This window comes from Hyperolius riggenbachi, chromosome 3 (genome assembly GCF_040937935.1).
Source record: "Hyperolius riggenbachi isolate aHypRig1 chromosome 3, aHypRig1.pri, whole genome shotgun sequence".
In the NCBI taxonomy this organism is placed as follows: domain Eukaryota; kingdom Metazoa; phylum Chordata; class Amphibia; order Anura; family Hyperoliidae; genus Hyperolius; species Hyperolius riggenbachi.
This window is the reverse complement of record NC_090648.1, coordinates 484,076,094-484,088,918: the sequence shown is the minus strand read 5'-3', so window position 1 is coordinate 484,088,918 and position 12,825 is coordinate 484,076,094. Positions and strand designations below refer to the sequence as shown.

Genomic DNA, 12,825 nt, shown 5'->3' with positions numbered 1-12,825 from the left:
AGAATTTTGAATGCTATAAACAGATTGTATAGACACTCATACTACAGTGAAGTGGTAAAATTGGGCAATCAAAATTGGATGTATGTACCTGGCTTTAGCCCTAGGCCAATCATTGCACCCCCAGAAAGTACTGATGGGCCAATTCCAAGCTTCACACTGACCATCCCAGTCAATGAGATGCAAATATTTCCGAACTTATGAAGATTTATGTACATTTTCATGCAAATACATGCAGCTTGAAAATGGACCAACCAATTTAAACCTGGGTGGGACTTGATTGGTCCATTTCCAAGCTTCATATATTTGAATAAAATTTACATAAATCTGCATGAACTCGGAAATATTTGCATGTCATTGACCATCCCTACTCCTCACAACTTGCAATAAAGTTGAAGGACACAGATTGATGGATAAGAACGCAGAGTATATCGATACTCACGGCAAAGCTCGGCTGTTCTCCAGTCTACACAGACGCCGTGCAGTCGGCACAGGTGACTGTAGCTGGCAATGATCTCACAGAAGTCCTGCCCGTGGCAGCTGTTCTCCTGGCACAGGTTGAAGTAGATGCTGGGCGGGATCTTGGAGTGACATTCTTGGAAGGTGTCCTGTAGCAGGATGTTGCAGTGGGGGTTGGGTGGCTCCGTGCACACCTCGTCAGACCTGGTCACGCATGTCCTGCCCAAACTGTCCTCCAACGTCCACTGCCGTATGAAATGGCTGCTGTCACTCACTGAGCCGTCCTTCAGCATGAAGTCATTCATGGGGTTCTGGTCACAGCTTCCTGTGTTGGGAGGGGAAAATGACATCATTTCATGTTATATGCTGGTATCAGTGGAGGACTGCAACCTAATACACCAACCTGGCATCAGATCCTCATTTCCTCAAGTTTCAAATAGCATTTATTAAAACATTAATGCGAAATTGTGGGTCCTGGCATTTGGGACACCACTGCATCAATCAAATCGCATTTAAATACAGCGCACATAAAATGCTTGGTGAGAATTGTGTAATAACTTGCTTACTTCTACAAAGACCAACCGGTTTCAGCTTTGGGCCGTCATATTGTGTCGTTTTGTTCCCTGTGTCAAAGTACTGTTTATAAGTGATGGTCAAGTAGATGCAAATAACTTCGAATTGTTGCACATTCATGCACATTTTTCTACAAATGTATGCAGCTTGAAAATGAATCAATCAAATCCTGCTGAGGTAAAATTCGATTGGTTCATTTTCAAGCTGAATAAATTTGCATAAAAATTTGCATAACTTTGCATCAACTTGACCATCACTACTATTTATATAATACAACAGTGAATGACATGTATATTTCCAGAAGGCAAAATCCGACCTAAATTAAGAAGTTCATGTGCTGCACTCCTTATCTCCTTTATGCTTATAGGATGAACTACGGCAATTAATATGTTTTTTTTTTCATGGGAAACTATAGTAAAATGTATTTACCAAATTTTATTTACACAAACCAGGCTTGGAACAAATCCTGACTTAAGGTTCCTGTTAATAGTAGATTTTTTTCATCAGATGCGATTATTCAATGCAATTTTTATGATCAAAAGTAATTGAAAGGTAAGTATTGATTGTTTCCATAAACGGGTCGATTAGGGTATTTTTTCTCTTCCGATTTGATGGTAAAAATCCAACATTCAGCTTGAATACATTTTCTGTTCCAGTCGACCACAGAATAGTTTGAAATCAATTTTTGCCATACACTGCACAGTTTTCTGTACAATTCGATCATAAAACCGCGTCAGCAGATCGCATCTGATGAAAAAATTGTACCATAAATGGACACCTTTAGGCCTCTTTCACAGTGGGACGTTGCGTTTGATGCGACGTGAAAGTCGCACAACGTGCCCCTAACGCAGTGCATGTAGGTTATGAAACTGGCCGTTATTTTGCACTGCGTTATGTATCTCTTGGTGCGCCGTTTTCGTTGCATACTGATGGAACGAAAACGGCGCATGCGTTACATTTAAAAAACAAAACAAAAAACCTTACTGAGCATGTGCAACACACATAACGCAGCAAAATGTATTGCTAAACGCACAGCATGCCGCACTTTCTAAATATTGCTACACGTTACACACAACGGAACGTGTGCACTGTGAATGTCACACAGACTTTGTATTGCTGTATGTTAGTCTGCGTTGGAACATTTTCTAACATGCGACTTTAACGTCGCCTGTGAAAGAGGCCTAAAACTAACAACACCCCCCTACATTCACTTCCTATTCAGTTCTGTATTACAGCCTAAAACTGTAGGTGGACATACACCATTACATTTTAAATCTGATTAATTTTCCTGCTTGATCAAATACATTGAACCAATATAGCATACACTTATAGATTTTTAAGAACAGTTTTTTTTTAATATATACTGTATATGATTATATAGTTTTTGGAAAACACTGAAAATTTAATTGTTCTTTTCTGGATGAAAAATACATTTCTTTTCAACTTCTTGAACGATTGATAAATGAATACTTTTTCGATAAATGATCTGTAAAAATCAGATAGAAAAAATATGAAAATCTTAATGTATGTATATTGGGAAAAAAATTGACAAATGTGTACGGTATATTGGTTAAATTCATCAAATTATTTAATTGAGTGTTAAATCGATCGGATTTCTCTGGTTGAAAAAAAAAAAACTAAAATTGTGTACAGCCTCCTTTATCATACTCACTTTTCAGTTTATTCAGTTAAATAATACGGTCTGGTACACACATCCAATTTTGATTGGCCAATGATTTTACCAATTACTTGTACTATGAGAGCTTACTTAGACAATCTGTTCACAGTATCCAAAGTTTTTTGGCTCACATACTACATGGAAGTGGTAAAACTGGACAGTGTTCGGCCAATCATAATTGGATGTGTGTATGCGCCTGAAATGGTCCCAACTTTACTCCTACGTTTTCTCAACCCAAAGAACGGCTTGTAGAGTGCCATAGGACAGACAACATTGCTGTCTAACGAAATCCGTATTGGTCTTCCATTTGTTGTACAAACAACTCACCACAAAGTCCGGCCGTTCTTGAATTGAAAATGTGAGGGTTGAGTTGTAGCATGAATTCATTAATGGACGGTGTAAATGTGAACTTAAATCCCAATTTATTGATCTTGACCTCGTGCATGACCTCGCCGTACTCCTCAATTTCAAAGGCGCTGTCCTGATAAGGTGCCGTGACCAATCTTCCATTCACAGAAACCTTAAAATATATGATAACAGTTGTAATTCAATAGACAAAGTGCTATTAACCACTTCCGTACCACGTTTTTTACTCTAAAAAACCAGAGCAATTTTCACATCATGCTCCTCCCATTCATTCGCCAATAACTTTATCAATACTTATCATATCAAAATTATCTATATATTGTTTCTATATGGAATTATTTTATTCTACATGCATTTTAAAGTAAATAATATGAAAAATGTGAAAACAAAATCATTATTTCTCAGTTTTCAGCCATTATAGTTTTAAAATAAAATATGCTATGATAGATACAACCCACACGTTTTATTTTCCCATTTGTCCTGGGTTATTACAACGTTTAAATTGTGTCCACAGCACAATGTATGGTGATAATATTTAATTTGGAAATAAAGGTGTATTCTTTCTGTTTAGTGTTTTTTTTTGTACTATATCAATAATTACAAGCCTTTATTTACAAAAATGACAGTAATATACCCTCATGACATACATATCAAAAAGTCCCTAAGGTCTCTATTTATATATTTTTTTTTTTAAATTATGTAATTTTTTTACAAGTGTTCTACTTTGGTAACTGTTGTGTAGAGGTGAAAGGAGTTGGAAAAAAAAAAGGTATTTATTTTTTCTATAGAATAGTGTATGTGGGCGAATTTTTACTTTGTGGCCACAAGATGGCGCTACACTTAATTCCCAACTCTCGAGTACTGTAAACAGTACACGGGAAGTATGAAGTTTAACAACAGCTTTCATGGCAAATATACAGTATTTATTATGAAACAGTAATCCTGCTGAACAAAGAAATCCCTGAGCCACCTCCCCTTTCCTTTAGGGGTGTACTCACTTTTTGTAGCCAGCGGCTTAGAGATTAATGGCTGTGTGCTGAGTTATTTTGATGGGACAGGACATTTACTCTGTTACACAAGCTGTAAACTGATTACATTACATTGTATCACAGCATCATACCCTCAGTGTTGTCCCATGAAAAGATAAAATAAAATATTTACAAAAATGTTAGAGATGTACTATAAATATACACACACACACACACACACACACACATACATACATACATACATACATACACATATATATATATGTATGTATATACACATATATATATATATATATATATATATATATATATATATATATATATATATATATATATATATAGGAACCACAGTGACAAAACATATTAACCCTTTAGCAGCCCATTTATTTAGAGGCTTGCAAGTCCTCCAGACCAATTATTTTAGCACTTTTTCATTTCTAATTTGTTACATTACCCTGTTTCTAATCAGTACTGCTCTAATGCGTATTTATGGCCACTTGTCACTAGGGGGCAGTGTGAGACAATAACAGAGGACTTATGTTTTCAGTTTCTATATTTTCTGCTATCAGAGAGAGATCAAAGCCTTCCAATAATTCACAGCAGGACGAGGTCTGACAGCTGAGGTCAAAAGCAGTGCACTTATCTCAAATGTAATAACTATATACGGAAGTTGCTAATGGGCTAAACATAGGCATAAATGTAATAATGACATAACATACATGTAGATAGACTGGCTGGTAATATAAGTAGTGCAAAACTGATCATACATGTACCGATTTTTTTTTTTAGGCTGATCGAATTCGCTGATCATGCGTTGTTCCAACTTACACTTAGTGATGATCGTAATCAACAAATTACGATTTTGCTAAATTTCGCATACATTTTCGCAATTACGTTTATACGCAATTACGATTTGCAAATTCAATTGATTTTGTGCAGTCATTCATAATTTCGCATAAAATTTGGTGAAATTTTGCGTAATTTCTTGCCGAATTTAGAAGTGAATAGCAAAGCCCCCCAAAATGCTATTGACACCAAAATTGCTATATATGTTAAGGAGAATCGTGGGTACAAGTAAAAAAAAAGAATTTTCCAAAAAGACCTTATAGTTTTTGAGAAACTCGATTTTAAATATGCAAGTAAAAAATGGTTTTTAAACAGAAAAATTACAGTTTAAAAAACATTTTTAAAACTGAGTTTCTCAAAAACTACAAGGTCTTTTTGAAAAATTATTTTTGTGACTTATACCCACTATTCTCCTTAACATATGTAGCAATTTTGATAGCAATAGCATGTATGGGGGCTTTGCTATTATTCTCTAAAGTCGGCACAAAATGATGCAAAATTTTGCGAAAAATTACACCAAATTTTGAAATACTACAGGATGAGATTATACTCACAAAAGTAAGATGCAGCAGCAAGGGGCAGCCAACCGCATCAGGCAGATGGAGAATTATAGCCTGTCACCACTCGTGTCCCCCAAACGTAACGTGCGGGAGATAGTCACTCTTTTGGTAAAAACTGGTGCTAAAAGTGGCCATGGCCAAGCCACCATAGTCCAAGGCCCACCCTTGGGAAGGGAGGTTAACTGACACAACAAGGGCGCTCTGAGCTTCACAGTGGTTGGCACTGTACTTGACCTGAGGAAGTGAGTTTGAACCTATGAAACGCGTTGCCTATGTTAAAACAACCGAAATCCTTTAAGAGAACCTGAACTGAAAATAAAAAGTCAAAATAACCATACACAGGTCATACGTACCGCCTGTGTAGTCTACTCCTCAATCTCTTTCTCCTCTCCTGCGTCCCATTTGCCCACTGTGATCAATGGATTTCTCCGTCCTCCATTTTAAAAATGGCCATTACCCCATAACAGCTTCCTGATCAGCACACTGTTAAACTGTAATATCATCCACTTGAGCCATAGGGAAACACGGGCATTACCCTGCACATTCAGTTGTAACTGACAGCTGCTGATATATAACTGATAGCAACTCGTATATTTCAGTTCTGACAAAATCTTGTCAGAACTGGAAGGGATCACTGTAAGAAGAAAATGGTGAGCTTGTGAGAGGAACTGACGGTGAGGTAAGTATGTAATATTCATTTGCAGCTACATCATGTGTTTATTTTAAATAATTTTACTCACTTCAGGTTCCTTTTAAAGAGACACTGAAGCGGAAAAAAAAAATGATATAGTGAATTGGTTGTGTACTATGAATAATTACTAGAAGATTAGCAGCAAAGAAAATATTCTCATACTTTTATTTTCAGGTATATAATGTTTTTTCTAACATTGCATCATTCTATAATATGTTCAGATTACACAACACTCAGCATTCAAAATGAGTCTTTCAGAGCAGTCTGTGAAGTAATGACCTCTCCTCTAGCAGAGGAAAAGTAAATAGTCCAGGAACAGTTGAGATAATAAAAGTCAGATAACAGCCTCTCCACGACTAACTTAGTCGGAGAGCTTATGGCTTGTTTGCATAGAGATAACAACTGGAGTTTCTCAACTCTTCCTGTACTGGAAACAATTACACTGATGTATCTTAATGTTTTATTTTTTAGCTGTGCTACACATACAAATCATAATATCATCATTTTTTTTTCGCTTCAGTGTCTCTTTAAGTGTCATTTGAGAGGTAAGCCACCTTTACCTTGTTACTTTTTATTTCTTATTTGTTTTTGTTTTTTTAACCAAATTGTATCCATTCTGGGCACCTTGTAGTACAACAGAAAATCCAAGCAGCTCGGGGTGACCCAGAACCACTAGGAAAGTATGGGAGACTAAAAGAGATCGAAAAGCTATTAGCTTGCTGTACACCAGTCAATTATAAATGTTGGTAGATCTCTTTGACTCTGCATTTTTCAAAGTAGATCGCAAGCTGAAAAAGTGTGGGCACCCCGATCTAGAGGCTTCCCTCTACCGAGGTAATTACTGATTTGCGACACTTTTTTCACTCCAGGTTTCCTTCAAAGCAAGTGAGGCTTCATGTAAAACCAGATCACATCTACACCGTGCACAGTTCTACCACGTCCACCCCACAAGCCAGGGGAACATATCGGCCTGCATTGTGACTGCAAGTGTGGCCTGCAGGGTCATTTCTGAGACTTCCAGAGAGCGGAATAGGAGGGAAAACATATGTTGTCATCGAAGAACTCACATACTAGGAATAAATGCAGTGTGAAAGTGGATGAGAAAAGAACAAAACACTTCCCACAGGGTCAAGGGGGGTTTAAACAGCTGTATCCCGAGTCCAACTCTCTTCAACATATAAATCAATAAACTGGCCTCCACCCTCTGGACCTTCTCAGCACCAGGACACAACAGGGAAATTTCCTCCAGTTATCTTCCATAACTCGCCTGCAAGCCTGGAAATCCTGGAGATCTTCAGCAAAGAGTGAGGAATGTGCCACAGACGCTCTGCAGCTCCATCTAGAGGTGAGTGCTATCAATGACAGTATTCAGCAGCTAGAAAACCCCGCCCTGTACCCAACCTGCAGCAGATGCGTGGCTTGCCTGCTGGCTGCACACGCATTATTAGGCTAAGCAGAGAATTCTTAAGTTTACTGCAGTATACATCTGCAAAATATAGCAGATTCCACAAAAACAACTTAAATAAAAAATTACCTAACTTTATTAAAGTACCCCTGACCCAGCCAACCCCCCCCCCCCCCCCCCCCCGATTCTTTCCATGCTGTTTCATTAGCAGTGCTTTGCACCATCCTACCCCTCCAGCACCGCCTTTGGTCCCAGTCTGCTCAGTTGTAATCTTTGACTGAGCAGAACGTCAATTATGGGAGGGGAGGAAGTGGCATTTGTTCCTTCTCTCTGCCTGTCCTTAGTTCCGCCCCTTCCACTTGTCACTTTAGTTTCCTTTGTGTTACAGCACACAGCGTGTAGGAGAGCTGCACCGTGTGCGAGCTTGTGGTACATAATGTCAGAACAATAGTGTACTAATAAACACCATCGTTCTAAGCTCAATTACCACAAGCCTGAACACAGTGAAGCTCCCCTACATGCTGTGTGCTGTAACACAGGGGTCACTGCCGGTGTAATGTCTGATTGCGCTGCCCGGAAGCTCCCTTCCACACTGAGTACCACGCATGCTCAGTGTGAAGTGAATTATGCTGCTTATGGTAAAATAATAAATATCTCCGCTTCCACACATCATACACTCCCCAAATTTTCAGGGTAGGGAGAGGATTCCCCGAACGACATCTATGGCAAATTGCAGCCCCCGAGCCCTGCTGGTTCAGGAGATAGATTAGAGAAACCTATCTTGGGAACCAGTGCATCTCGGGGGCTGCAATTTGGCATAGAGGTAGTTTGGGGGTCCCCTCCCTACCCTGAAAATTTGGGGAGTGTAGGATGTGAAGAAGCAGAGATATTTAGTATTTTACCATCAGCAGCATAATTAAATAGGAACTGTGGCCACACAGTCTCCTACTGCGCATGCGGGGCAGCACAAATCCACAGGCAGCGTAATCAGACACAACACCGGGCCTCAGGCTGTTCTGAGCTGGGCCCTGCCTCTGACATCACAGTGCAGAGAGAAGCATCACTGAAGTTTTCCGGAAGCTATAGAGAAGCGACTGTCTGCAGCCATTGTTACTGCTGCCACCTACTGTCTGTAATTTGTAATGCAGCATGCTTTCTGTCAGCACGGACTCCGGGTGGCAGCAGTGAGGATGACTGGGACCCTCTGGTCTCTTGCTAGCCATGGAGTTCAGGCTGCATGGAGGTGAGCAGCTGGTGCTGGAAGCTAGTGTGGGAAGAAGAAATGGAAGGCTTAGATAAGGGTAAAAGTGAGTGTGGGGAGAAGAGAAGAAAAGAAGTGAGGGTGGAAGGAGGGAAGTGTGAAGTCAGTTTGAGGAGGAGGGTAAAGGGGCTGTGGGGAGGAGGAAAGGGTAAAAGTGAGGGGAGGCAGAGGAGGGTAGGAAATGACTGCCAGTAGATAAGGAAGCCCTGGCAGTACACCCCTTCATACCACCTGTCACACCAAATGTACCTTGTGCTGGTGGCTTATGCAGCAGCCCCAGTGCAGTGCAGAGGGATCTTTTCCAAAGTGCTGAGGGTGATGAAGATAGTGGTTGGGTAGGGCTGGTGTTGCCAGGACTTCTTTATGTAGAACAAGCCCACGCCCATAGCCCCCCCCCCCCCCCGTGCACGTGCAACCCCCCACACACAGGCAATATTTCCGAAGACCGGGCAGGTGCAAGTGTATGTGTATACGGAAATATTGCCTGATGCTGAAGTGGGCATTGGGTCTAAAAAGGTTGGGGACCACTGCTGTAACACATATCTGGAAGTAAAGCGGCGGGAGGAGGGGGCGGGAACTAAGGACAGGCAGAGAGGAGGAAGACCTGCCACTTCTTACGCGCCCATAATCGCCATTATGCTTAGTCGAGGATTACGACTGAGCAGAACGGGGGCCAAAGGAGGCGCTAGAGGGAAAGGATGGTGCTGTGACACAAGTCAAAGCACCGCTAATAAAACAGTATTAAAAGTATCTTGGGGGGGGGGGGGGGGGAGGGACTGGGTCAGCGGTGCTTCAACTAAAACGGCAAAAAAAAAAACATTCTGGAAAGGAATTGGAAAGTCGGAAATTGAGATTTCCACGTAATTCCAGGGAAGTTGGTAAGACTCGTGCCGGATTGTGGATTTGTGTAAATTGGTATCTCCAACCATCCCTAATAAGGAGAGGGATTGTCTTTCCCTCTGCAATAGTGGAGTTTCCAACATGAGAACCTAACATTTCTGCAATTTCTCTGATAGGGACTGGTTCTCTTTAACCTCCATCAGGTGTAAGTTGACAGGGAAACAACCTTTATCACTGCTAGACTGAATCACCCGTACCGAGGCGAAGCCAAACACAGTGAGAGTGAAGTCACACATGCCGAGCGCATGAAGGCGAACGTGTCACGCGCACTTGTAGGAACTGGCAATAATCCATTTAATCTAAGGCGCAGTTGTAAAGCAATGTTTTCTTTAGCGCTTTGTGAGGCATTATTTTCTGCCTGGTTGGGATATTTCGTGGAGTGCATCATCGTTCAGCGCAGATTACTCACCCCCGACGCTCACCCCGCCAAAGGTCGCCGAGGAGTCAGCTCGCATTCCATTAAGTTATATTGGGTGCCGTGTGGTGAGGTGCAGATCTCCGAAGGCTCTTTTTATTATGTAATGATAGAACTCCCTGTCCTGATGTTCTGTCCACTTTTATTTTTTCCCAATCGTTTTAAGTCCTGCTCCGTCCAAAACGATTAAATTTTGGAAGATAGATGAGGCCCGGATGTACCTCAGAGGAGACTATAGGCACAGATGTCCTGGAACCTTAGACTTCGCCCTCCATGAACCTACAAACCCCACCAAACTGCACCACAAGTGTGCTGGCTGTCCCAGCTGTCACTTCTCCCTTACTTCCTGTGCCTGTCATAGGTAGCTACAGGTGCTCCTTAGCCTTAGGTAACTAGAAGTACTCTCAATATTAAGTAGCTAGAGGTGCCCCCAAGTATTAGGTACCTAGAGGAACCTTGGTATTAAGTAGCTAGAGGCGCTCCTGACTCAAGGGAGATCTGGTCAGTGGAATGCCGAGAGCAGGGTGAGTATAACCTCTCATTTACACTTTCATCAGGACTTAGGGAAGGTGGGAGAGAGGCGCTCAGGGAGGGAAGTGAGCTGCCTTTCCATTATCGGGTGCCTGTAGGCATGTGCCTACAGTGCCTTATGGTAAATCCAGCCCTGGAGCAGATAGTTCAGGATGAAGGAATATTACATCTAGTTGTTCCTGAAAAACCTCAGTAGAGTCTCCCAATTTTTCAATGCATGTTTAGGAGGGTGCAGGGAGGTAACTACAGGGGAGCAGCCTGTGCAACTGCAGGGGGGCCCAGAGCCGTAAGGGGGGCCCAGAGCCCCAGGTACTACTTTACTCCTTCTGATAAAGGGGTCCATCCTTCAGATCAGGTGTTTTTGTGGCTACTCTTGCTATGAGTGTGAAGATCACGATCTTCACACTTGCTTTATGAACCTGGCAAGATGGTCCCCCAGGCTGTGATGGTCGCCAGGGGCAAGCAAAGGAAGGGGTGTGGACATTGGGGGGGGGTGGGGCTATCAAAGCTTTGCTGGAGAGCTCCCTGATTTTTAGTTACGCCCCTGGGAGGCTTCCTCCAGGTGGGGACTCTGTGCTGTCGGCCATATGCAAGTGTAGCAGCATTTTTTGTTTTTACAATCGGTTCGGTTTTATTATGATTTTGTTTTGGGTTTTCTTTGTAGCACACAGTTTTATGACAATATTTATGATTTATATACAGCAGGTGGAGGTGGCAGCGCTTCCAAAGACAGGCTGCATCTGAATGACCAGCAGCATAGATGTGCAGGGCCTCAACACACAACTTGCATTCAAAACAGATGCACCAAAATTCACATAATGGAGGATGTTAGCTTCCAAAAACAGTTTGCGTGCCGAATGTTCTGTACTAGACCCTTCCACCTCTGTGAGGTCATCATTTTATGATTTTCCCAGCAATCCCTGTGACTGAGTTACCTGCATGTCATGGGAGAGAGTCACTGTGTCTTGATTGTGCTTGACTTGGACGGACTTCATGCAGGTTTGTCGTCTCAGTGAACTGCATTCACCGTTCTGCAGAACGACTTCCACGTTGTTCGCCTTGTCATTAAACAGCACGTAGGAGCAATCGCCCAGCAGCTTGAAGTTCCGTCCGTCAAAGGTGACGATGTGTCTGTTGGAACTCCCCTTGCAGACACCTAGAGAGGAAAATTAAATATATATTGTGAAAGATCTCATTTATCCAGATCACAATGTATCCCTTAACCCATTCAGGTTCCGTCGTTTTCACGTGAGAAATGTTCACCTCCCATTCATTAGCCTATAACTTTATCACTACTTATCACAATGCACTGATCTATATCTTGTTTTTTCCGCCACCAATTAGGCTTTCTTTGGGGGGGTACATTTTGCTAAGAGCCACTTTACTGTAAATGCATTTTAACAGGAAGAATAAGAAAAAAATGGAAAAATTCATTATTTCTCAGTTTTCAGCCATTATAGTTTTAAAATAATACATGCCTCCATAATTAAAACTCGCGTATTGTATTTGTCCATATGTCCCGGTTATTACACCGTTAAAATTATGTCCCTATCACAATGTATGGCTACAATATTTTATTTGGAAATAAAGGTGCATTTTTTCCATTTTGCATCTATCACTATTTACAAGCTTAAAATAAAAAAAAATATAGAAATATTTCATCTTTACATTGATATTTAAAAAGTTTAGACCCTTAGGTAAATATTTACATGTTTTTTTTTTTATTGTAATGGTTTTTTTTTTTTATACTAAACATTTTATTTGGGTACTTTTGGGAGGATGGGAGGTAAACAATAGATTTATAATGTAAATGTGTGTTAATTCTGTTTTTTTTTTTTTTCAGGTGTAGTATTACTTTTTGGCCACAAGATGGCGGCCATGAGTTTGTTTACATGACGTCACTCTAAGCGTAGCACGCGCTTAGAGTGACGCATCAGGAAGAAGACGGCCAGAAAAAGCTCAGCTTCCGAGAGAAGCTGTCGCTTTTTCAGCGGGGGAGAGGAATCAATGATCGGGTTCCGTAGCCCGATACATTGATTCCTTGGCTACCGAATCCGCAGCCGGGAATGCGCGTGCACGCGCGCGATCAGCCGCGGGGGCGCGCGGTAGCGCGCATGGTTCCTGGTCGTAGAAACTACGTCCAGGAACCAAAAT

General features: G+C 41.3%; 1 protein-coding gene across 1 annotated transcript in view; it reads right to left on the bottom strand.

The window, feature by feature from the left end:
* Window positions 1-12,825, bottom strand: part of VWF (von Willebrand factor) — a 297,479-nt gene that overhangs the window by 66,554 nt on the left and 218,100 nt on the right. Inside the window, 3 exon segments of the mRNA XM_068278128.1 lie at window positions 440-781; window positions 3,035-3,227; window positions 11,607-11,827. Of these exon segments, the coding sequence (XP_068134229.1) occupies window positions 440-781; window positions 3,035-3,227; window positions 11,607-11,827 (756 nt within the window).